Consider the following 24,010-nt stretch of genomic DNA (forward strand, 5'->3'; position numbering starts at 1 on the left):
GATTTTTGTGGATTAGGATCTAGGTACGTCTTGGAGATCATTATTCTGCCTACTGTCATGTGTTTTCTGGTAGTATATTAGTTGTCAATCAAGAACCCTTATGTAAAATAATTGCCCAGAGTGGTGATTCATGACTGTAATCTCTTCTCCTTGGGAGGCTGAGGCAAAGAATTACAAGTTTGATGCCAGCTGAAGTAACTTAGTAAGACTCTGTCTAAAAATAAAAGAGCAATAAATAAAGGGCAGGAGCTGTAGGTCAGTGGTATGGAGTCTCTTGGTTCAATCCCCTATATCATAAAAAATTGAACAGAAATGTTATTGCTGTACCTAACACAAGTGAATGCACTTTTCTGTCAAAATATCACATAGAGCTGGGCATGGTGGCGCATGCTTGTAATCCCCGCACTTGGGAGGCAGAGACAGGAGGATCATGCAGGTTTGAAGCCAGCCGCACGCGCTGGCTTAGGAGACCCTGTTTCCATATAAAAATGTAAAAATAGGTCTGGGAGGGTAGCCCAGAGATAGAAGGGCTTCCAGGAACCCCAGTACCACCAAAAAAAAATATCACACAGAGACAATCTGTGTGATAGGCCTAAAAGAGAAGATCTAAAACCATCCACCCCTGACCTTCATGGAGCATCACAGTCTTGCTGCTAAGAGTCCTGGATTGGCAGCATTGACCCCAGCTTGCATCTTGTTGGGATGCAGAATTTATGGGGCCTTCAGGAGACTTACACTCTCAGAGCTCTCATTTGAACTCGAATCATTGGTAATTCTTTTACATAATGAAATTGGTCTAGAATTGGTTTTTTTCACCTTCCCACTGTTGACATTTGGGAGTAGGAAAATTATCAGTGTTGGGAGGTGTCCTGTGCTTTGTAGATCTCTAGCATCACGATCCAGTGATTGCCAGATATTCCCAGGAGGAAAAAAGGTTTAGTTGGAACCACTGGCCCAGAGTTTGGGAACTAGAAATATTGAGGTCCTGTCCCCCTCTAATGTGTGACACTTGTTGACTTGTTTCTGTAGTGGAGATGGAGTTCATTACAGCCCAGATGCTTCAAAGGATAAAACACTAAACACTAAACAGCACATGTCCTGTGAGGTGCTAAGCTCAGGTTTTGATACTTAAAAAACCCAAAACTCTTCTTAACACTTTTCCAAAGGAGGGACTAGATGAGAGCTTTTAACTATAAAATTTCTAATGGTGTTGGCATAAGGACCAGGGAGTGTGGTGCCCAAGGTTTTATTACAGAGGAGCACTGTTATCCCCCTTGTTAAAGTGGAGGTGACAATTTTCTGGGGGTGTCAGGTGTTTTCAAACCATCAGAAATCAATGCTTAGAAAATCTGTGACAGTCAAGATGGGTTCATAAGTGTTAGAACTTAGAAAGCTCTTTAACTCAGAGGAAGGAGGAGGTAGGAGGAGGCAGGACCTCAGGGACACATGAGTGACTGCAGAGAGAGGAATAAACATAGTTCATTGCATCATCAGCTGGTCTCCTGGGAACAGAGAATCAGCGGGAAGAACTTCTGGTCTTTCCAGGCCAGTGTCACCAGAGAGGACAGAACTTTGGAGGATGAGGTGAGAGGAGGGAAAAGAGCCTCCTGAGCAAATAGGTGGAGCTTCTATCTCCTCTACAATAGTAAGTACCTCAGCGTGCACAGTGTGGCTGAGACCGGACAGGTGGTGTCTTTGAGGTCTGAGGTTTGCCTGGGGCAAGCACTCCTGACTCTGTCCTGCTATCTTTTCTGGGGTCAGAGCTTTAGTAACCATCACCTGCCATCTGGGGAGAAACTGGCCCCTTCCAGAGATCTTCCTTCCAGAGACCACATCCAGGTGAGCTGAGAGTCCAGTGGATCAAGCAGGAGAGGATCAGGGAGGTGGAACCTGGAATCTTTCCTGAGGTCCCAGGAGCCAGTGCACCCAGCCTGGAGCAGGGCTGCTTTGGTGCTGGCTTTCCTGATGAAGTAATGATTCACTCACACTGCTAAATGTCTTCACAGTGTTTAAATGAGAAGTGTCTGTGGAGCTGATTAATCATGGTTCATTGCTAAGCTTGAAATGATGGTAGCAGAGCCTAGACAGCAGATGGGATGGGAGGCGGGAGAGACTCGCAGTACAAGACTCCACACACCTGTAATCCCAGTATTTAGGAAACTGAGGCAGGAGGAGCACAGGTTTGAAGCCAGTCTCAGCAACTTAGCAAGGCTCTCAGCAACCTAGCAAGACTGTGTTTCAAAATAAAAAATAATATAGGGCTTGGGGATATAGCTTGGAGGCATAGTGCCCCTGGCTTCAGTCCTGCCTCCCCCACCTCCAACACAGTCCAAGGATCTTTGCAGTTAAAGGGAGTACAGGAATAAGTGCTCACTATGGAGTGACATGAGCAATGTCTGGACATGTTTGAGTGTGTCTCTCTAAGGTGACAGAGCTCACTTAGTCAGTCGTGTTCTGTGCTGTTGGCACAGACCCAGGGTAAGGGTCTTGGAAAGATAATCTTGCAACAAACTTCTTGAAGCATAAAAGTATCATCTCACTGTGAGTATTCACACGAAATAAAATATTCAACAAGTGGGACGGGTCGGATTTTTAATGTAGGTGAAAGCCCATGAACACCAATGTCTGGTCCTGTTGAATCCATGCACAGAGAAAGGGCTTTTAGGGAATGATTGGATCCCGAGGGCTCTGGGCCCCTCAGCACACTGACCCATTTGGTGGATTCATAATTTGATGGGCTGGGGGTTGGTGGAGGATGCTGGAGCAGGTGGACCTGGTGGGGAAGTGGTTTCCCTGGCAAGTGGCCTGGTATCTCATCGCTGGCCCTTTTCCTCTGGCTCTTCCTCCCTCTCTAGGTCTTCCTCCCTCTGGATCCAGGCCCCCAGGAGCTTAGCAGCTTTACTCTGCAGGCCTTAATGCCAAGTGCTTCTGCTTTGGAGTTCAAATACCACAGACTGAAGCCTCTGAAACGCGGAGCCCAACAGAGTCCTCCTCCCCTAGCTGCTGATGTTGGTAGCAAGGGAGGCCGAGCAGCCCAGGTGAGCAGAACGGTGCTGGCAGCCTTGCTGTGCAACCATTTCAGCACCACAAGGGGAGGCTGTTAGGTGCTTCTCCAGTGCAAAGTGTCGACGTGCCTTTCCCTTGAACACTGAGGCCGGGATGTATATAAACACATATATACATACTTATACATACATAAATACATATACACATATAATATATATAGTATTCATAATATATGCTTACTTATATATATATTTATTTATTTACAATAATGGGGATGGGACCCAGGGCATTCTACCTCTAAGCTATACTTCCAGCCCTGTTTTTATTCTTACTTTGAAACAAGGTCTCACTAAGTTGCAGAGGGTCTCACTAAGTAGCTGAAGCTGGCCGCAAACCTGTGATTCTCCTTTCTCTGCCTTTTAAGTATTGGGATTAAAGCATGTGCAAACATGGCTGACTTGAGGCAGGGATATTTTTTTCTGTTTTTAAATTTATTTTCATAAACAAAGCATTGGAGGTTTTTTTCCTTTTATAAACTGCCACTTAGCTGGGTGTGGTAGTGCAAGCTTGTAATCCTAGTAATTGGGAGTCTGAGGCAGGAGGATCACAGGTTTGTAGCCAGCCTCAGCTACTTCTGAGGCCCTCTGCAACTTAGTGAGACCCTGTTTCAAGAATAAAAAATAAAAAATAGGACTGCGGGTGTGGCTCAGAAGTAGAATGCCTCTGGGTTCCATCCCCAGTACTGCAAAAAATTATTATTTTTTTTTTGCGAGTCTTGGAACGGAACACAGGGGCATTTGACCTCCGAGCTACACCCTCTGCCCTATTTTTTATTCTTTATTTTGTAACCGGGTCTCACTGAGTTGCAGAGGGCCTCACTAAGTAGCTGAGGATGTCCGCAAACCGCAATCCTCCAGGTCTCAGCCTCCCGAGTGCTGGAATTACAAGCGTGCGCCACCACCCCTGGCTCAAAAAAGTATTTTAAATAAATAAGAAAAAGCCAGGCGTGATGACACACACTTGTAATCCCTGCGCTTGGAAGGCTGAAACAGGAGGATCACGCAGGTTCGAAGCCAGCCTCAGCTACTTAAGTGAGGTTCTCAGCAACCTAAGTGAGACCCTGTTTCCAAATAAAATATATAAAATAGGTCTGGGAGTATAGCCTGGAGGTAGAAAGCCTCTGGGTTCCATCCCCAGTACCACCATAAATAAATAAATAAATAAATAAATAAATAAATAAATAAATAAGAAAAATAAGAGCCAGGCATGATGGCACACATTTGTAATCCTAGCATTTGGGAGGCTGAGACAGGAGGATCATGTTTCAAGGACAGTCTCGGCTGCTTAGTGAGGTCCTTTGCAACTCAGTGAGAGCCTGTTTCAAAATAAAAAATAAAAAATAGGGCTGGGGGTATAGCTTGGATGTAGAATGCCCTTGGATTCCATCCCCAGTATTAAAAAAAAAAAAAAAAAGAAAGAAAGAAAGAGAGAAAGAAAGAAAGAGAAAAGAAAAGATAAAAAGATTAAGAAAATAAGCTGCCATATAGTTTTCTGTGTATGGAGATATTTGTGGAGAATGTATGAACATTTATACATTTCACGTGGTCAGATCTGTCAGTCACTGTTTTATGTTTGCACGTTGCTTTTTTCCCTGAGAGAATTCAGGGGTCAATGTGAGGCTCTTGAGCCTTTGCTGTGATTCTGTAGACAGCGAGGGTCCCTGCACCCTGAGTGCTGGTGCCCCGTCTTTCTTACCTATCTCCTGCTAGTTCCTCCGTGTGTCTTCTGCATTTCTGGGATTAGATACATTGCTCATACAGGTGTCGCTTCTGGAGCATCTGGAAGGCAGCTGTTCTTTCTTCCCTCTGATGAAAGCTCAGTTTGTTCTTATGAAGTGTATTTGAACACACATGCCCTTAGATGAGACAAAGGGAGAGTTCAGTTCCTGTCCCTGTCACCGAGGGCTTCCTGCCGTATTATGTGATTTCTAAGCCCTTGACAATTGAATCTTGAATTAGTGAGCCACATAAATATCATTCAGTAATTACTATTTTATGTGTTTTCCAATAGATGCTTTAGATTTTCATTCAGTTTTGTTGTGATCAGTGCTGTATGTGTACTTGGATTACAGGTAGATACCACCACACTCAACTTATGCTAGTTTTTTTTGTTACATATTTGTACTTGAGAATTTGAAGAGAGAAATTTCCAGGTTCTCCAAGCAAAGATCTGATGAATCCTTAAGGAGAGGGAAATGCTGACTATTCTGATTTGAGCATTACATCGTATTCACATATTGAGTACCAACTGTACCAAATTAATACCTGTTCTTATGGGTCAGGTATTAATAAACCAAGGCCAGGGTTGTATCTCAGTATCTCTGTGGTTAGCACTTGCTTTGCACATAAGGCCCTGGGTTCCATCCAAGCACTGCAAGAAAGAAAAACATCCCCAACAAACAACAATAATATAGAAACCAGTGCAAGAATGTTAAGTAAAATGTAAAACTACAATAAAATTCATAAATTTCCTGCATTAGAGAAAAAAGTATCTGGTAAGTTTCATGATTATTTCTTTTTTTAAACAGCTGCACTGAAGGACAATCAATATTCAAAGGCCCAGCCAGGCGTGGTGGCGCACGCTTGTAATCCCCGCACTTGGGAGGCGGAGACAGGAGGATCGCACAGGTTCGAAGCCCCTCACTGGCTTAAGAGACCCTGTTTCCAAATAAAAATATAAAATAGGTCTGGGAGTATAGCCTGGAGGTAGAAGGGTTCCATTCCCAGTACCACCAAAAAAAAAAAAAAAAATCAAAGGCCCAGTGTACTTAGTGAGTGCAGTCTTGTGAGTTTGTGCACTTGTGAATGTGTGCATCATCACACAAAGGCGACAGGCCTGTGGATCCTCATCTGCTTGTGCTCCTGGTCCACACTGGTTGTGGGAGCTTCTGCCTCTCTGGTCATTGCCTGGCTAGCGCTGGATGAGGTCAGCACTCAGTGTATGTGGTTCATTTGTAAGAAATAATTTACCATTAAATTGCAAGATGCCTGAGCTGTGGGGTAAAGACAGAGGGTGGGACAGGAGTTCCTGATTGTCAATGGCACTAGGGATGCTCCAAAAGATTCATATTCATAAATAAAATAGATTTTTTTCTAGACTGAAAAATATAAATTATAGGTCATTCATAAGCATAGTGCTCATTTGTGTGAAGAGTATTCATGGTATTTTTCTTTTTCTTGGTAGTCTCATCAACCACATGGATTCAAAAAACAATACAAGAATTTTAGAAATTTTCCTTCTGGGATTTTCAAAGGACCCAGAGCTGCAGCCCCTCATCTTTGGGATCTTCTTCAGTGTCTACCTGACCACCATGCTGGGGAACCTGCTCATCATCCTGGCCACAGTCTCAGATGCCCACCTGCACACGCCCATGTACTTCTTCCTCTCCAACCTGTCCTTTGTGGACATCTGCCTCACCTCCACCACCGTCCCAAAGATGCTGGTGAACATCCAGACGCACAGCCAGGCCATCACCTACGCAGCCTGCATCATCCAGATGTACTTTTTCTTGCTCTTTGCAGAGATGGACAACTTCCTCCTGGCAGTGATGGCTTATGACCGCTTCGTGGCCATCTGTCACCCCCTGCACTACATGGTCATCATGAGCCCCCAACTCTGCGTGCTGCTGGTTCTGGTGTGCTGGATTCTGAGTGTCCTGCATGCCCTGTTACACAGCTTAATGGTGCTGCGGCTGTCCTTCTGCACAGACATAGAAATCCCCCATTTTTTCTGTGAACTGAATCAGGTGGTCCAATTTGCCTGTTCTGATACTTTTCCTAATGACTTAGTGATGTATTTTGCAACTGTGCTATTGGCTACTACTGCCCTGGCCGGCATCCTCTACTCATACTACAGGATAGTTTCCTCCCTCCGTGCAGTCTCCTCAGCTCAGGGCAAGTACAAAGCCTTTTCCACCTGCGCCTCCCACCTGTCAGTGGTCTCCTTGTTTTACTGCTCAGGTCTAGGTGTGTACCTGAGTTCTGCAGTCACCCACAGCTCACACGCAAGTGCACCAGCCTCGGTGATGTACACCGTAGTCACCCCCATGCTGAACCCCTTCATCTACAGCATGAGGAACCAAGATGTCAAGAGGGCTCTGTGCAGTCTCTTTGGAGGGAAAGTGTAGAAGGGCCGTTGTCCTGGGCTTCAGAGCCACGTTCCCATGACTCAGGGAGTAGAGCCTCAGAGCCAGAAATTTCTGTTTAATTCCTGGAGATTCTGTTACTCTGATCCCATCCTCTCAGCTTTTTGCTCTTTTCCTTTTGTTATTGTCCGGATTTTCCAAAGTTTATTCTGAACATTAAATTAGAAATATTTGGGTGGGGCATGGTGGCGCATGTTTGTATTCCCCACTCTTGGGAGGTGGAAAAAGGAGGATTGCGCGGGTTCAAAGCCAGCCATGCTAGATTAAGAGACCATGTTTCCAAACAAAAGAAGTATAAAATGGGTCTGGGAGTATAGTCCAAAGGTAGAAGGGTTTCCAGGAACCCCAGTAACACCACCAAAAAGGAAGAAAGTAAGAAGAAAAGGAAGGAAAGAAGGAAGGAAGGAAGGAAGAAAGGAAGGAAGAAAGGAAGGAACGATGGATTAGGAAATTCCTTCCCATTTAAATCTTGGGACGCCAAAGTTGTCCTAAAATATTTTTTTTTGTTTCTGCATGACATATATTGAAGTGCTTACTATTTTTTTTTTACATGTAGCCACAAATATGTTTTCTGTATAGTAAGCTGCACTTTGCAACTAAGGCACTGTATTTATTTGTTTTAGAGGGAAATCTTAGGCCACAGTTTTCTCTTTTCATCTGTCATACAGTGTATATCCACAGTTTAACTGCTCCTTTGGACATATGAATTTAGTATGGTGGCATCTTTTATAAATAGTTGGTAAGATTTTATTAATTTTTTGGTATACTCTCTTTGGTGTATCACAGTCTCGTGTCATAATGTAGTTCAGAGTGACCGTGACATACATGTGCACGGCACTTGTTGAGCTCCCCCGGCTCCTCTCACTGCCTCCCTCACCCATAAATGACATTAGATTGACATTGGTATTCTCACATATCTACATGACATTGATGGACGTGTTTCTTCCACTAATTCTACCTGCTCACCACCCTCCCCTCTACCTCTTCCATTGCTCCACTAAGGTTTCTTCTCCATGGTCTAAAGTCCCTCTTGTATCCTGATGAATTCTTAGCTTCTGCATATGAGAGAAAACACATGACCTTTCCATGTCTGTGACTGACTAATCTCACAGACTGTTCTCCAGGTCCGTCAGTTTTCCTGCAAATGACACAACTTTGTTGTTATTTATTGTTCAGTACAATTCCATTTTGGGTATAGCCTATAATTTTGTAATCAATTTGTCTGTTGATGATCAGCTAGGTTGCTTCAATAATTTGGCTATTGTGAATTTGCTGCTATAAATATGGTTATGCAGGTTAAATTAATAATGTTAATATTCTGATTTAAAATTGTTTTGGAAGAGATACTCAGGATTGGTATAGCTGGATCATATGGTGGGTTCATTCTCAATTTTGTGAGAACTGTCCACACTGATCTCTTCAGCAGCTGCACTGATTTGCAATCCCACCAACAGCATGTAAGTTCATCTTTCACCACACCCTCGCCACAATTACTGTTGCTTGACTTCTTGATGGAGTGTCATTTTATTTGGTATTCAATAGAATCTCGGTATAGTTTTGATTTGCATCTCTCTGATTGCTAGTGATTTTGAATATTTTTTCATCTACTTATTGACTATTTGCTTTCTTTTCTTCTATTTAGTTCAGTTGCCCATTACCTGATTGGGTGATTTGTTTTGTGTGTGTGTGTGTGTGTTTGTGTGTGTGTGTGTGTGTGTTTAGTGTTAAGTCTGTTAAGTTCTTTGCATATTCTACATAGGAATCCTCTATCAGAGAAGTAGCTGAAATGATCTTCTCCCATTCTGCAGGCTCTCTGCTGAGACTCTTGATTTGCTTTGCTAAATAGAAACTTCTAAATCTAATGTCATCCCATTTATTCATTCGTGTTTTAATTTCCTGAGCTGTGGGGGTCTTATTGAGGAAGTTTTTATGTGTGCCTATATGTTGGAGTGTTGGTCTTATGCCCTCCTCTAGTAATTTCAAAATCTCTAGTCTAAAGCCAGGTGTGGTGGTGCATACTTGTAATCCTAGTACTGGGGAGGCTGACACGAGGATTTCAGGTTTGTGGCCAGCTTCAGCTACTTAGTGAGGCCCTCTACAACTTAGTGAGATCCCGGTTCAAAAAAGAGAATAAAAAACAGGGCTGGAGGAGTACCTCAGAGGTAGAATGCCCCTGGGTTCCATCCCTAGTACCAAAAAAAATCTATACTGTAATTTCTGTTTTTTTACCCAATTTGAGTAAATTCTTGTGTAGGGTGAGGCTGAGGTTTCATTTTATTTTTCTACAAATGGATAACTACTTTTCTCAATACCATTTTTTTAAAAGGCTAGTTTAATGCTGACTGTTGCTTCTTCTGGGTCTTTTGTTTTTCCATATGAAATTTAGAGCTGATTTTTCTAGCTCTGTCAAGAATGACACAGGTACTTTAATAGAGATTGCATTGAATCTGTATAGCACTTTTGGTAGAATGTTCATGTTGTCCTATTATCTTTTCTATATTGTTGGCTGTGTGGTCAATGAACTTTGTTCTAAGAGTGAGACTCATTTTTCCATGTGGCCTACTCTGCCAGTGATGTTTTTATTGAGGAATATATTTCATTTATTGTTTCCTCCATTTCTTTCAGGGTCTCTTTCTGGTTCTTCTTTTGGGCCTCAATTTTTTATTGAAATGGTTTTTCATATTCTCTATACTTTTTCTGATGTCATTTCTAAGGTATTTGATGATATTGAGAAATAAAAATTATAAATTTTCCTGGCATTTTCTGAAGCTCTTTATTGGTGATTTCCATTGTTGTTGAGTTGTGGAAGTTTATTGTTTCCCCATTGGTCTTCATTCTCATGTTTTCAGGATTCTTAGGTTTGTGTTGGCATCCCCTTTCCACTCTGTGTGGAAGTACTATGTCTTTTTGTTACTCGTTTATAATAAGTCCTATGTTGGGGGTGTATATTTGCTTAAACAAATCTATTTCATATAATCAGACTTTTTTGGTACTGGGAATGGAACCCAGGGGCATTTTTTCCTCTGAAATACATTCCAAGCTCTATTTTTTATGTTTTATTTTGAAACAGCAACTCACCAAGTTTCTAATTGCAAATATGTGATCCTCCTGTCTCATCCTCCCAAGTACTGGGATTACAAGCCTGTGCCACCATGCCTGGCTCATATAATCAGAATTTTGGGTTAGTCCCCTAGAATCTCTTTAATAGGATATAGTTCTTAATTTGTGGAAGTAAGCAGGAGACTCTGACTGGCTGCAGAACTTCATCCTCTTGAGTGCAAATTCAGTAGGACCACAGAATATAATATTTTAAGCCTGCGATCTGGCTGGATGAGATTTAATGCCCAGGGACACCACCACTGCTCTTTTGGTTGCAATCAGGTAAAAAACTGAACCTCTTGCCTCCAGTCTCCATGGTTGACCAGCCCAACCTCACCAGGGTCAGAGATTATGACCTTCTGAGCCTGTGGCCCAGCTGGCTGAGCTTTGATGCCCCAGAGACACCGTCACTGCTCTGCTCCTTGTGCTCACATGAAATTATGCAGTGATGGCCTCCAGCCTTTGTGGTGGCAGGGCTCAGGCCCAACTGAGACAAAGGTTATGAGATTCTGAATCTGGGACATGGCTGTCCGAGCTAAATTACCCTATGGGCACTGTTGCTGCTCTTCCACTGCAATCGTCTGAATCCCTTCTGGCTCCTGGCCTCCCTGATTTTGGGGCCCAAAATACATCAGGGGAGAGATTATACCATTGGACCCTGGGGCATGGGTTGGGGAATTATTTACCTTCAGAGACATTCTGGTGGTCTAGTGGCTGTTATCACTTCCTACTAGCCAGCCACCGGCCTCGGTACATTTTGAGTCCAAATACCACTCCCACAGACACCCCCGTTGATAAGCCTGTGGTTATCATTGGAGACCCTGCAGAAATGAGTGGACTGCTGGCTCTAGTTTCTGTCCACATTTTCCTAGGGACTGTCTGCTAATTCATGTTTGTGCTATGTCTGACTGTCACTCTTGTCCCCATCTCTGCAGAGATGGTTTGCAAACTCATAGTCTCCACTGGTTTTCTTGTTGCTACAGGAGTCTCTGTAGGCCTCCAGGCTGCTTTGGGGATGATTTGTAAACTCATGGTCCTTTTAAGGCCTTTTGTAGTCACTTGGGTCCACGGCACAAGGGTCTAGTTTCTTGGTCTTGAAGAGTTCCTGTAGCCACAGGAGTTCACTGGACCATTTGGTTGGTCAGTCTCGACATTCACAGTCATGAGGTGCTTAAGCAGGAGGGTAGAATGGGTTTGCTTTTTTGTATTGGTTCTGACCACTGGCTTAACAGACTTTAGCTGCTTCTTTGCTGGAATTTGTCTCAGAGATTCACCAAATTCTGTCAGATGCCAATCCAGCATGGACTTTCCAAGATGTCTAGAGCCCCTATTTTATTGTATTTTCTTTATGGGTGGAACTGGAGGTTGAACCCAGGGGCATTATATCTCTGAGCTATATACCTACTGCTTTTTATTTTTTATTTTGAAACAGATTCTCCCTAGATTGCTGAGATCCTGGCTAAATTGTTGAGGCTGGCCTTAAATCTGAGATCCTCCTGTCTCAGCCTCCCAAGTACTGGGATCACAGGCCTGTGTCACCATACCTGGATGATTTGTTTTAATGTTAAGTCAGTATATTCAAAGGTGATGTGGCTGAGGATGTAAACATGTTTTGGGGATCATTATTTTCCTATTAAAAATCTTTCAGAAGGATGTTAGCTGTGAATAAAGAGGTGGGAGGGGATCAAGGAAAATGATGAAGGAAAAATAGCAAATATTTTATTTTATTTTTTTTACATTTTTTTCCTTTTTATTTATTGGTGCACTGTATTCATACATCATAGTGGGATACAAACTTTTGTAGACATACATGCACACATCGCCCAGTCAGCCCCCACCCGATCCCCACCCCATTTCCTCCCCATCCCTCCTTCCCATGCTTGGCTTAGTGGTTTACATCTAGTATTATAGCAATTTATCCAAAATTAAAAATGATAATCTCACATAACAGTTTCATTTGTCTGATACCAAGCTTTTGATGACTTAAAGATAACATTTCAATATTTCTTTTTCTTTCTTTCTTACCAGAGAATATTTTTTTCTATTTTTTAGGTGAAACTATGATATATTTATATATTTATTTTTCAGAAGAAAATCTATCCTAATATGGAATATGGATTCTAGATACCCAAAACGATCTTGAAAAAGAACAAAGCTAGAAGATATATATTTTCTGATTTCAAACCATATAAAGCTACAATAATTGAAACAGTGTAGTACTGTTCAAAAGGCAGATATATAAACCATTGGAGTTAAATACAAGCCTAGAGCTAAATTCTTCCCTATATTATCAAGTTATTTTTGACAAGGTTTCCACGAACATTTGGTGGTGGAAATATTAATCTTTTAACTAAATGTTGTTGAAAAATAATAATTACATGGAAAAGAATAAAATTGGACCCTTACCTAATCCCATATACAAGTATTAACTCAAAATAGATAAAAGACCTAAATATAAATCTTAATACTATAAACTTTTAGAAGAAAATCTGGGTCATAAAACCTCACAACATTGAAATTGGCAGTGATTTCTTGGGTATTATTTCAATGGCACAGGCAACAGAAGAGTATACAAACTCCCTAAAAAATAAAAAAAATATTGTATATCCAAAGACAATGTAAACAGAGTTAAAAGTTACTAATAGAATTGGATAAAATATTTCCAAATACTATATCTGAAGGTATATTAATATTCCAACTAGACATCCTAAAAATTAACAACAATAAAGGCAAACAATACAATTTAGAGATAGGTAAAAGACTAACATAAATAATGAATCTCCACAGATAACCAATCTTAGTTGTCTGTTGGATGGAAACTCTTGTTTCTCTGGTTCTGGTGTGTGTTACCTATTTCTTCTTTGTAGTTAATCTCTTTGAGTATTTTCTCTAGTGCTGGTTTTGAAGACATAAATTCCTTCAGTTTCTGTTTGTCATGGAAGCTTCTTATTTTTCCATCTAATTTGATAGAAAGTTTTGCTGGGTAGGAAATTTTTGGCTGGAAGTTGTTTTCTTTCAGGGTTTGGAATATGTTACTCCAAGCCCTTCTGACTCTCATGACTTGGTTTGGGAAATCTGGAGTGATTCTAATTGGTTTGCCTCTGAATGTCACTTGGCCCTTTGTTTTTGTTGCGTTTAAGATTCTCTGCTTGGCTTCCACATTGGTCATTTTGACAATTATGTGGCGTGGGGATCCTCTTCTCCAATCCTGTCTAAAGGGAGTTCTATAAGTCTCCTGGACCTGTGTATCAACCTCTTGCTCTATGTTTGGAAAATTTTCTGCTATTATTTCCTTGAAGAGATTGTTGATCCCTTTGGTATCACTTTCTTTACCCTCCTCTATTCCAATTATTCTTAGGTTAGCTCTCTTACAATGAGCCCATATTTCTTCAATGTCAGATTCCTGCTGTTGGATATTTTTTTGTAGATTAGAAACTATGCATTCATTTTTGGAATGATCATCTTCTAAGAGCGACATTCTGTTCTCCATGTGGTCTAATCGGTTGTTCATGCTTTGAATTGAGGCCTTTACTTCATTAATTGCATCCTTTATCTCTTTTTGGTCTCTCTGAGTTCTTTTCGAAGCACCTCTATTATTTCTACAGTTATTTTCCTGATTTGATCTTCTAGAAATCTCTGATTTTCTGTTTTATCAGGTTTGATGTTGTGGGGTTGTGGGCATTCATTGCTCCAGTGTTATTCCTCTTTCCCATGATTTCGGAAGTTTGTGCCTTCTCTGGGTTCTTCCCTTGGGTCACTATGACTTCACTTAAGGTGCTCTGGATCTCGAGTCTGTAGTATCTCAGACCCCACTACTCCTTTACAGGGTTGTATCACAGAGTCTCTGACCCAGAGAGTCGATAGAGGCTGCTTTAGACTGTGGGGGTGCCAGGTTGCACGTTCTCCTATGGTGTGATATCTCTGCCACCGCCCCTCCCCCACTGGGTCAAGTCCCAGGGAGTACAGTACTGGGATTTCTCCACTGTGGCCCGCAATTGGACTCACTGTTCTTGAGTACGCAGATGTAGCTGTACTGAGTTCGGTGAATTCTCTGCTGTTGCCGCCGGTGGCAATATGGCACCGCTGCCACGCCCTCGGCCATGAGGCTGGCGCATTTTTTCTTCTCTGGTTTTGAGTTCCCCTCTGAGTTTTCTGTAGCGTGTGCTGAACTCAGCCACTGGGAGCTTTAGATGCTCCCTGCGCCGAAAGATCCCGCCTGGCTGTTCCGCAGCGGCTCACCTCGGCTTGCTGTAGCCGTCCAGTGATTCGCTGCTGCAACCGGCAGTATGGCGCTGCTTTCGCGTCCTTGGGCGTGAGGCCGGTGTATCTCCTCTGTGGCTCTGAGCTCTGTTCTCAGTTCGCTTTCTCTCTGGAGCCTGGTGATTTTTTTGTTTCTCTGATGATGGTGTTTTCTGGCTATGAAAGGCGCTGATTTTGTGGCAATGGAGATTGGTTGTTAGCGGGGCTCTTAAGCCCCGCTTTTCTCGGTCGCCATCTTCTCGGAAGTCCAGCATTAGCGGGGCTCTTAAGCCCCGCTTTTCTCGGTCGCCATCTTCCCGGAAGTCCTCCTCAGGGAATCTTAAAGGCAACAAAAACAAAGGGCCAAGTGACATTCAGAGGCAAACCAATTAGAATCACTCCAGACTTCCCAAACCAAGTCATAAAGCCAGAAGGGCTTGGAGTAACATATTCCAAACTCTGAAAGAAAACAACTTATAGCCAAATATTTCCTACCCAGCAAAACTCTCTATCAAATTAGATGGGGAAATAAGACGCTTCCATGGCAAACAGAAACGGAAGGAATTTATGTCTTCAAAACCAGCGCTAGAGAAAATAATCAAATAGATTAACTACAAAGAAGAAATAGGTAACTCACACCAGAACCAGATAAACAAGATTTTCCATCCAACAGACAACTAAGATTAGTTATCTGTGGAGATTCATTATTTATGTTAGTCTTTTACCTATCTCTAAAGGGTATTGTTTGCCTTTATTGTTGTTAATTTTTAGGATTTCTAGTTGGAATATTAATATACCTTCAGATATAGCATTTGGAAATATTTTATCCCATTCTATTAGTAACTGTCAACTCTGTTTACATTGTCTTTGGATATACAATATTTTTTTTTATTTTTTAGGGAGTTTGTATACTCTTCTGTTGCCTGTGCCATTGAAATCATATCCAAGAAATCACTGCCAATTTCAATGTTTTGAGGTTTTATGACCCAGATTTTCTTCTAAAAGTTTAGTCTTAAGATTTATATTTAGGTCTTTTATCTATTTTGAGTTAATATTTGTATATGGTGTTAGGTAAAGGTCCTATTTTATTCTTTTTCATGTAATTATTATTTTTCAACAATATTTAGTTAAAAGATAATTATTTCCTTCACCAAATGTTTGTGGAATTCTTGTCAAAAATAACTTGACAATATATGAAAGAATTTATCTCTAGGCTTTTATTTAACTCCAATGGTTTATATATCTGCCTGTAGAACAGTACTACACTGTCTCAATTATTGTAGCGTTATATGGTTGGAAATCAGAAAATATACATCTTCTAGCTTTGTTCTTTTTTGAGATCGTTTTGGGTATGTAGAGTCCATATTCCATAATAGGATAAATTTTTTTGTGAAAAATAAATAAATATATGATAGTTTAACCTTATAAAAGAAAAAGAAAGAAATATTCTCTGGTAAGAAAGAAAGCGAAAAGAAATATTGAAATGTTATCTTTAAGTCATCAAAAGATTGGTATCAGACAAATGAAACTGTTATGTGAGATTATCAATGTTAATATTGGATAAATTGCTATAATACTAGATGTCAACCACTAAGCCAAGCATGGGAAGGAGAGATGGGGAGGGAACAGGGTGGGGATTGGGTAGGGGCTAACTGGGCGATGTGTGCATGTATATCTACAAAAGCATTATTTTTATCTCATTATGATATATGAATACAGTGCACCAATAAAGTAAATAAATAAAAAAAGAAAAGAACCCTTATATAAAATAATTTTCCAGTGTAGTGATACATGATTGTAATCTCTGCTCCTTGGGAGAGCTGGCCAATAAAATGTTGAGGCCATATGGGCAATTTAGTGAGACTCTGTCTCAAAATAAAAAAGCAATGAATAAAGGGAAGGAGACAGATCAGTGGTGGGAAGTATCTAACATGATTGAATACACTTTCTGGTCAAGGTATCACACAGAGACAGTGTTGTGATGAGAAGACATAAAACCATGATATCCCTGACCCTCATGGAGCAGCACAGTCTTGCTACTAAGAGACCTACACTGGAGCATCAACCTCACCTTGGATCGTGCTGGGATACAGCGTTTCTGGAGTCTTCAAGCCTCAAAATTTGTATTTGAACTCGAATCACTGGTCATGTGTATACATAATGAAACTGGCCTAGAACTGGCTTCCTCATCTTCTCACTGTTGACATTTGGGACAGGAATGTTACTGATGTTAGTAGGTAGTCTGTGCATTGTAGATCTTTAGAATCATTCTCCAGCGATTGCAAAATATTCCCAGGGGAAAATAGGTATAGTTGGCACCACTGGCCCAGAGTTTGGAAACTAAAAGCATTGAGGTCTTATCCATGCTTGATATGTAATACTCAAAGCCTTGTTTCCATTATGGAGACAGAGTTCATGATAACCTGGCTACTTCATAGGATAGACTGCCCTAGACACCAAATAGCACAGGTCCTATGAGGTGCTAAGCTCAGGTTATGATGCTTAAAAAAAACTATATGCATTTCATCCTTTTTTGCTAACATTTTTATTTGAAAAACATATTTAAAAGTCCAACAATTTTTTAATATAAATTATGACTTTCAAACCCATTCCTATCACCTTAAAGTGATAGTAGCATACACATTAGAGAGACAGCTCAAGCAGGAGAGCACCGGGCAGGCCGTGTGAAGACTCTGAGGAGGCTGGATCCCACCTTCTGCACTATCCTTTAACCCTAGCTCTCCAGGCTAGCCCCAGGACACTGGTCCTTTGGGGCAACAGGTAGTCTACTTTCAGAGCATCTAGCTTAACTGGGACAGTAAACTGGGGCATCTCTTCTTAACACACATTTCCATATAAAGGAATAAATGAGAGCCCTTAACAAAGTTCCTAATGGTGTTGAGTGGAGGACCATGAAGTGTGTTTAATATCCAAGGTTTTCTCCCACAAAAGCACAGTTCTCCCCCCTTGTTAAAGAGAAAGTGACAATATTTCTGGTCTGTCAAGGGCTTTATATCCACCAGCAAGCAAGGTTTATAAAATCCATGAGTTCCAATAAAGATGGGTTAATCAATGCTAGATATTAGAGAGCTCTATAACTCAGGTAAGGGCTGAGATGTGAGCAGGCGGGACCTCAGGGCAGGTGAGTTAGCGCAGAAGGAGGAATAAACATAGACTCTCTGCATCATCAGCTTCTCTCTGGGGGACATAGAATGAACAAGAAGAATGCTTCAGCCCAGTGTCCCCGGGGGCTGGGATGATACAGGGTGAGGTAAGAGGAGGTAAATAAGCCTCCTGAGCAGATAGAGGGGACTGTGATCTACTCCTCCCTTGTTCCTGATTGCACAGTGTGGGAGGGACAGGACAGCGTGGTGTCTTAGAGGTCTGAGGTCTGCCTGAGGCAACCACACTGACTATCTTGTTGTCTCTTCAGGGGACAGAGCTTCTGTCACTGTCTCCCACCATCCAGGCAGGAACCGGCCCCACCACACAGAGACTTTCCTCCCAAAGATTGCACGCAGGTGAGCTGCAGAAGAAGATCTGGGAATCTTTCCCTGTTGCCCTAAGAGCTGGTTCCCCCAGCCCAGAGCAGGGCTGCTGTGGTGCTGGCTTTCCTGATGAAGTAATGATTCACTCACAGTGCTGCATTTCTTCACAGTGCTGAAATGAGAAGTGAACATGTAGCTGATACATGCAGGTTCATTGCTGAGCATAAAATGATGGTAGCAGAGGCCTGGATAGCAGATGGGATGGGAGGTGGAAGAGACTCAGAACAAGACTCCACACACCTGTAATCCTAGCATTTAGGTAACTGAGGCAGGAGGATCACAGGTTTAAGGCCAGTCTCAGCAACTTAGCAAGGATCTCAGCAACCTAGCAAGTTTGTGTTTCAAAATAAAAATAATATAGGGCTTGGGGGTATAGCTCAGAGGCACAGTGCCCCTGGCTTCAGTCCTCAGTCTTCCCCACCTCCAACACAGTCCAAGGATCTTCGCAATGAAGGGGAGTACAGGAATAGGTGCTCACTGTAGAATGACATGAGTAATGTCTGGACATGTTTGAGTGTATCTGTCTAAGGTGGCAGAGCTCACTTAGTCAGTCGTGTTTCTGTGCTGTTGGCAAGGACCTGGGGTAAGGATCTTGTAAAGAAAATCTTGCAACAAATTTCTTGAAGCATACTTTTCAAAGTATCATCTCACTGTGAGTATTCACACGAAATAAAATATTCAACAAGTGGGACAGGTCAGATTTTTAATGTAGGTGAAAACACATGAACACCAATGTCTGGTCCTGTGAATCCACACACACAGACAGGGCTTTTAGGGAATGATTGGATCCCGAGGGCTCTGGGCCCCTCAGCACACTGACCCATTTGGTGGATTCATAATTTGATGGGCTGGGGGTTGGTGGAGGACGCTGTAGCAGGTGGACCTGGATGGGGAGCTGTTTCCCTGGCGAGTACCCTGGTATCTTGTCACTGGCCCTTTTCCTCTGGCTCTTCCTCCCTCTGGATCCAGGCTCCCAGAGCTCAACAGCTGCCCTCTGCAAGTCTTTATTGCCAAGTGTTTCTGCCTTGGAGTTCATCTAACACAGACTGAAGCCTCTGCAACCCGGAGCCCAAGAGTCCTCCTCCTTTAGCTGCTGATGTCGGCAGCAAGGGAGGCTGAGCAGCCCAGGTGAGCAGAATGATGCTGGCGGCCTTGCTGTGCGGCCATTTCAGCACCGCCAGGGGAGGTTGTTAGCCAGGTGCTTCTCCAGTGCAAAGTGTTGATGTGCTGTTCCCTTGAACACTGAGGTTGGGATATTTTTTGTGCTTTTAATTTATTCTTTTAAGACAAACTTATAGGATTTTTTCTTCCATAAACTGCCATTTAGTTCTTTTGTGTATGGAGATATTTGTGGAGAATGTGTGAACGTTTATACATTTTACGTGGTCAGATCTGTCAGTCACTCTTTTACGTTTGCACGTTGATTTTTTCCCTGAGAGAATTCAGGGTTTAATGTGAGGCTCTTGAGCCTTTGCTGTGATTCTGTATACCGCGAGGGTCCCTGCACCCTGAGTGCTGGTGCTCATCTTTCTCACCTGCTGGTTCCTCTGTGTGTCTTCTGCATTTCTGGGATTAGATATGTTGCTCATACAGGTGTCGCCTCTGGAGCATCTGGAAGGCAGCTGTTCTTTCTTCCCTTTCAATGAAAGCTCATTTGTTCTCCTGATGTGTATTTGAACACACATGCCCTTAGATGAGACAAAGGGAGAGCTCAGTTCCTGTCCCTGTCACCGAGGGCTTCCTGCCGTATTATGTGATTTCTAAGTCCTTGACAATTTAACATTGAATTAGTGACCCATGTGACTGTCATTCAGTAATTACTATTTTATGTGTTTTCCAGTAGGTGCTTTAGATTTTCATCCAGTTTTGTTGTGACAGTGTTGTATGCATGTACTGAAATACGACACAGAGCTTCTTTAAAATATGCAATAAATACATGTGATTTAAAATACTAGGAACTAAGACATCAGTGTAGTAGAGACCTGAGAGGCGACCTGGAGGCCAGGAAAGGTGGGCGAAAGAGTCAGAGGCACGAGATGCCACAGCATAGTGGAGCAAGTCCTAGTGCTCCACTCCACGGAGGATGATTACAGTGCACACACTTCAATTAGACATGTACGCATACGGGATGATATCTGCTGCTCTCAGTAACTTGTATGGGGAGGGGAGGAAGCAGGGCAGACACGGAGGGAACACAGCAAGGGTGTGTGTATGCAGGTTTTTATCATTCTGAAACTCTTTATGATGTAAATTATCATGCACCAATAAAAGTATATTAAAACAATTCAGACGCTGGGCATGGTGGCGCACGCTTGTAATCCCCGCGCTTGGGAGATGGAGACAGGAGGATCGTGCAGGTTTGAAGCCAGCCACTCGCACTGGCTTAGGAGACCCTATTTCCAAATAAAAATATAAAATATAGGTCTGTGAGTGTAGCCCCGAGGTAGAAGGGCTTCCAGGAACCCCAGTACCACAAAAATAAAATAAAATAAAATAAAATAAAATAAAACAATTCAGTGGGTATTTTTACACCTATAATGTTTATAATCATAAGAAATAAACATAAAAATATTCCCCAAATCTAAGTTGTTTTTGCTTTTTTTTTTTTTGGTGCTGGGGATTGAACCCAAGGCAGTTTACCTCTAAGCCCTATTTTATTTTGAAACATAGTTTAAATAAGTCTCTGAGGGTCTCACTAAGTTGCTGAGACTTGCTTCACACCTGTGACTCTTTTTTTTAAATTGGTGCACTGTATTCATACATCATAGTGGGATACAAACTTTTGTAGACATACACGCACACATCGCCCAGTCAGCCCCCACCCGATCCCCACCCCATTCTCTCCCCATCCCTCCCTCCCATGCTTGGCTTAGTGGTTGACATCTAGTATTATAGCAATTTATCCAAAATTAAAAATGATAATCTCACATAACAGTTTCATTTGTCTGATACCAAGCTTTTGATTACTTAAAGATAACATTTCAATATTTCTTTTTACTTTCTTTCTTACCAGAGAATATTATTTTTTCTATTTTTTTAGGTGAAACTATCATATATTTATATATTTATTTTTCAGAAAAAAATCTATCCTAATATGGAATATGGACTCTAGATACCCAAAACGATCTTGAAAAAGAACAAAGCTAGAAGATATATATTTTCTTATTTCAAACCATATAAAGCTACAATAATTGAAACAGTGTAGTACTGTTCTAAAGGCAGATATATAAACCATTGGAGTTAAATAAAAGCCTAGAGCTAAATTCTTCCCTATATTATCAAGTTATTTTTGACAAGGTTTCCACAAACATTTGGTGGAGGAAATAATAATCTTTTAACTAAATATTGTTGAAACATAATAATTACATGGAAAAGAATAAAGTTAGACCCTTACCTAATCCCATATACAAATATTAACTCAAAATAGATAAAAGACCTAAATATAAATCTTAAGACTATAAACTTTTAGGAGAAAATCTGGGTCATAAAACCTCACAACACTGAAATTGGCAGTGATTTCTTGGATATGATTTCAATGGCACAGGCAACAGAAGAGTATACAAACTCCCTAAAAAATAAAAAAAAATTGTATATCCAAAGATAATGTAAAAAGAGTTGACAGTTACTAATAGAATGGGATAAAATATTTCCAAATGCTATAGCTGAAGGTATATTAATATTCCAACTAAAAATCCTAGAAATTAACAACAATAAAGGCACACAATACCATTTTGAGATAGGTAAAAGACTAACATAAGTAATGAATATCCACAGAAAACCAATCTTAGTTGTCTGTTGGATGGAAACTCTAGTTTCTCTGGTTCTGGTGTGTGTTACCTATTTCTTCTTTGTAGTTAATCTCTTTGAGTATTTTCTCTAGTGCTGGTTTTGAAGACAAAAATTCCTTCAGTTTCTGTTTGTCATGGATGCTACTTATTTCTCCATCTAATTTGATAGAAAGTTTTGCTGGGTAGGAAATTTTTGGCTGGAAGTTGTTTTCTTTCAGAGTTTGGAATATGTTACTCCAAGCCCTTCTGGCTCTCATGACTTGGTTTGGGAAGTCTGGAGTGATTCTAATTGGTTTGCCTCTGAATGTCACTTGGCCCTTTGTTTTTGTTGCCTTCAAGATTCTCTGCTTGGCTTCCACATTGGTCATTTTGACAATTATGTGGCGTGGGGATCCTCTTCTCCAATCCTGTCTAAAGGGAGTTCTATAAGTTTCCTGAACCTGTGTATCGACCTCTTGCTCTATGTTTGGAAAATTTTCTGCTATTATTTCCTTGAAGAGATTGTTGATCCCTTTGGTTTCACTTTCTTTTCCCTCCTCTATTCCAATTATTCTTAGGTTAGCTCTCTTAAAATGGGCCCATATTTCTTCAATATCAGATTCCTGCTGTCGGATATTTTTTTCTAGATTAGAAACTATGCGTTCATTTTTGGAGTGATCATCTTCTAAGAGCGAGATTCTGTTCTCCATGTGTTCTAATCGGTTGTTTGTGCTTTGAATTGAGGCCTTTACTTCATTAATTGCATCCTTTATCTCTTTCTGGCTCTCGCTGAGTTCTTTTCGAAGCACCTCTATTATTTCTACAGTTATTTTCCTGATTTGATCTTCTAGAAATCTCTGATTTTCTGTTTTATCAGGTTCTGATGTTGTGGGGTTGTGGGCATTCATTGCTCCAGTATTATTCCTCTTTCCCATGATTTCGGAAGTTTGTGCCTTCTCTGGGTTCTTCCCTTGGGTCACTATGACTTCACTTAAGGTGTTCTGGATCTCGAGTCAGTAGTATCTCAGACCCCGCTACTCCTTTACTGGGTTGTATCACAGAGTCTCCGACCCAGAGAGTCGATAGAGGCTGCTTTAGACTGCGAGGGGTGCCAGGTTGCACGTTCTCCTATGGTGTGATATCTCTGCCACCGCCCCTCTCCCACTGGGTCAAGTCTCAGGGAGTACAGTACTGGGATTTCTCCTCTATGGCCCGCAATTTGACTCACTGTTCTTGAAGACGCAGATGTAGCTGTACTGGCTTCGCTGAATTCTCTGCTGCTGCCGCCGGTGGCAATATGGCGCCGCTGCCATGCCCTCGGCCGTGAGGCTGGCGTATTTCTTCTTGGTTTTGATTTCCACCCTGAATCCCTGTGGCGTTTGCTGAGCTCAGCCACTGGGAGCTTTAGATTTTACCTGCGGCGAGAAATCCTGCCTGGCTGTTCCACAGCGGCTTACCTCGGCTTGCTGTAGCCATCCGGTGATTCGCTGCTGCAACCGGCAGTTTGGCACTGCTGCCGCGTCCTCGGGCGTGAGGCCGGTTATCTCCTATGTGGCTCTGAGCTCTGTTCTCAGTCTGCTTTCTCTCTGGAGCCTGGTGATTTTTTTTTTCCTCTGGTGATGGTGTTTTCTAGTTATCAAAGGCAGTGATTTTGTGGTAATGGAGATTGGTTGTTAGCGGGGCTCTTAAGCCCCGCTTTTCTCGGTCGCCATCTTCCCGGAAGTCCTCCTCTGTGACTCTTTTGTTTTAGCTTCCCTAGTACTTGGATTACAGGTAGATGCCACCACACTCAACTTACACTAGTTTTTTATTACATATTTGTAGTTGAGAATTTGAAGAGAGGAATTTTCAGGTTCTCTAAGCAAAGCACTGATGAATCCTTAGGAAGAGGGAAATGCTGACTCTTCTGATTTGAACATTACATCGTAGTCACTTATTGAGTGCCAGCTGTACCAAATACCAGAGAGTGGGACAGGAGTTCCTGATTATCAGTGGCACTAGGGATGCCTCCAAAGGATCATCTTCATAAATGAAATAGATTTTTTCTAGACTTGAAAATATAAATAATATGTCATTCATAAGCATAGTGCTCATTTGTGTGAAGAGTATTCATGGTATTTTTCTTTTTCTTGGTAGTCATCAACTAC

The 24,010-nt window shown here is 41.7% G+C and overlaps 1 protein-coding gene across 1 annotated transcript; it reads left to right on the forward strand.

The window, feature by feature from the left end:
• Positions 1–6,262: 6,262 nt before the first annotated feature.
• Positions 6,263–7,192, forward strand: LOC308276575 (olfactory receptor 7A10-like; the record flags this gene model as incomplete). Its single annotated transcript, XM_080715401.1, has 1 exon — positions 6,263–7,192. One exon carries the CDS (start codon positions 6,263–6,265, stop codon positions 7,190–7,192), a length of 930 nt encoding a protein of 309 aa, XP_080571527.1.
• Between the last annotated feature and the right edge of the window lie 16,818 nt (positions 7,193–24,010).

This window comes from Muscardinus avellanarius, assembly GCF_963383645.1.
Source record: "Muscardinus avellanarius genome assembly, chromosome: 18".
NCBI classification, from domain to species: Eukaryota; Metazoa; Chordata; class Mammalia; order Rodentia; family Gliridae; genus Muscardinus; species Muscardinus avellanarius.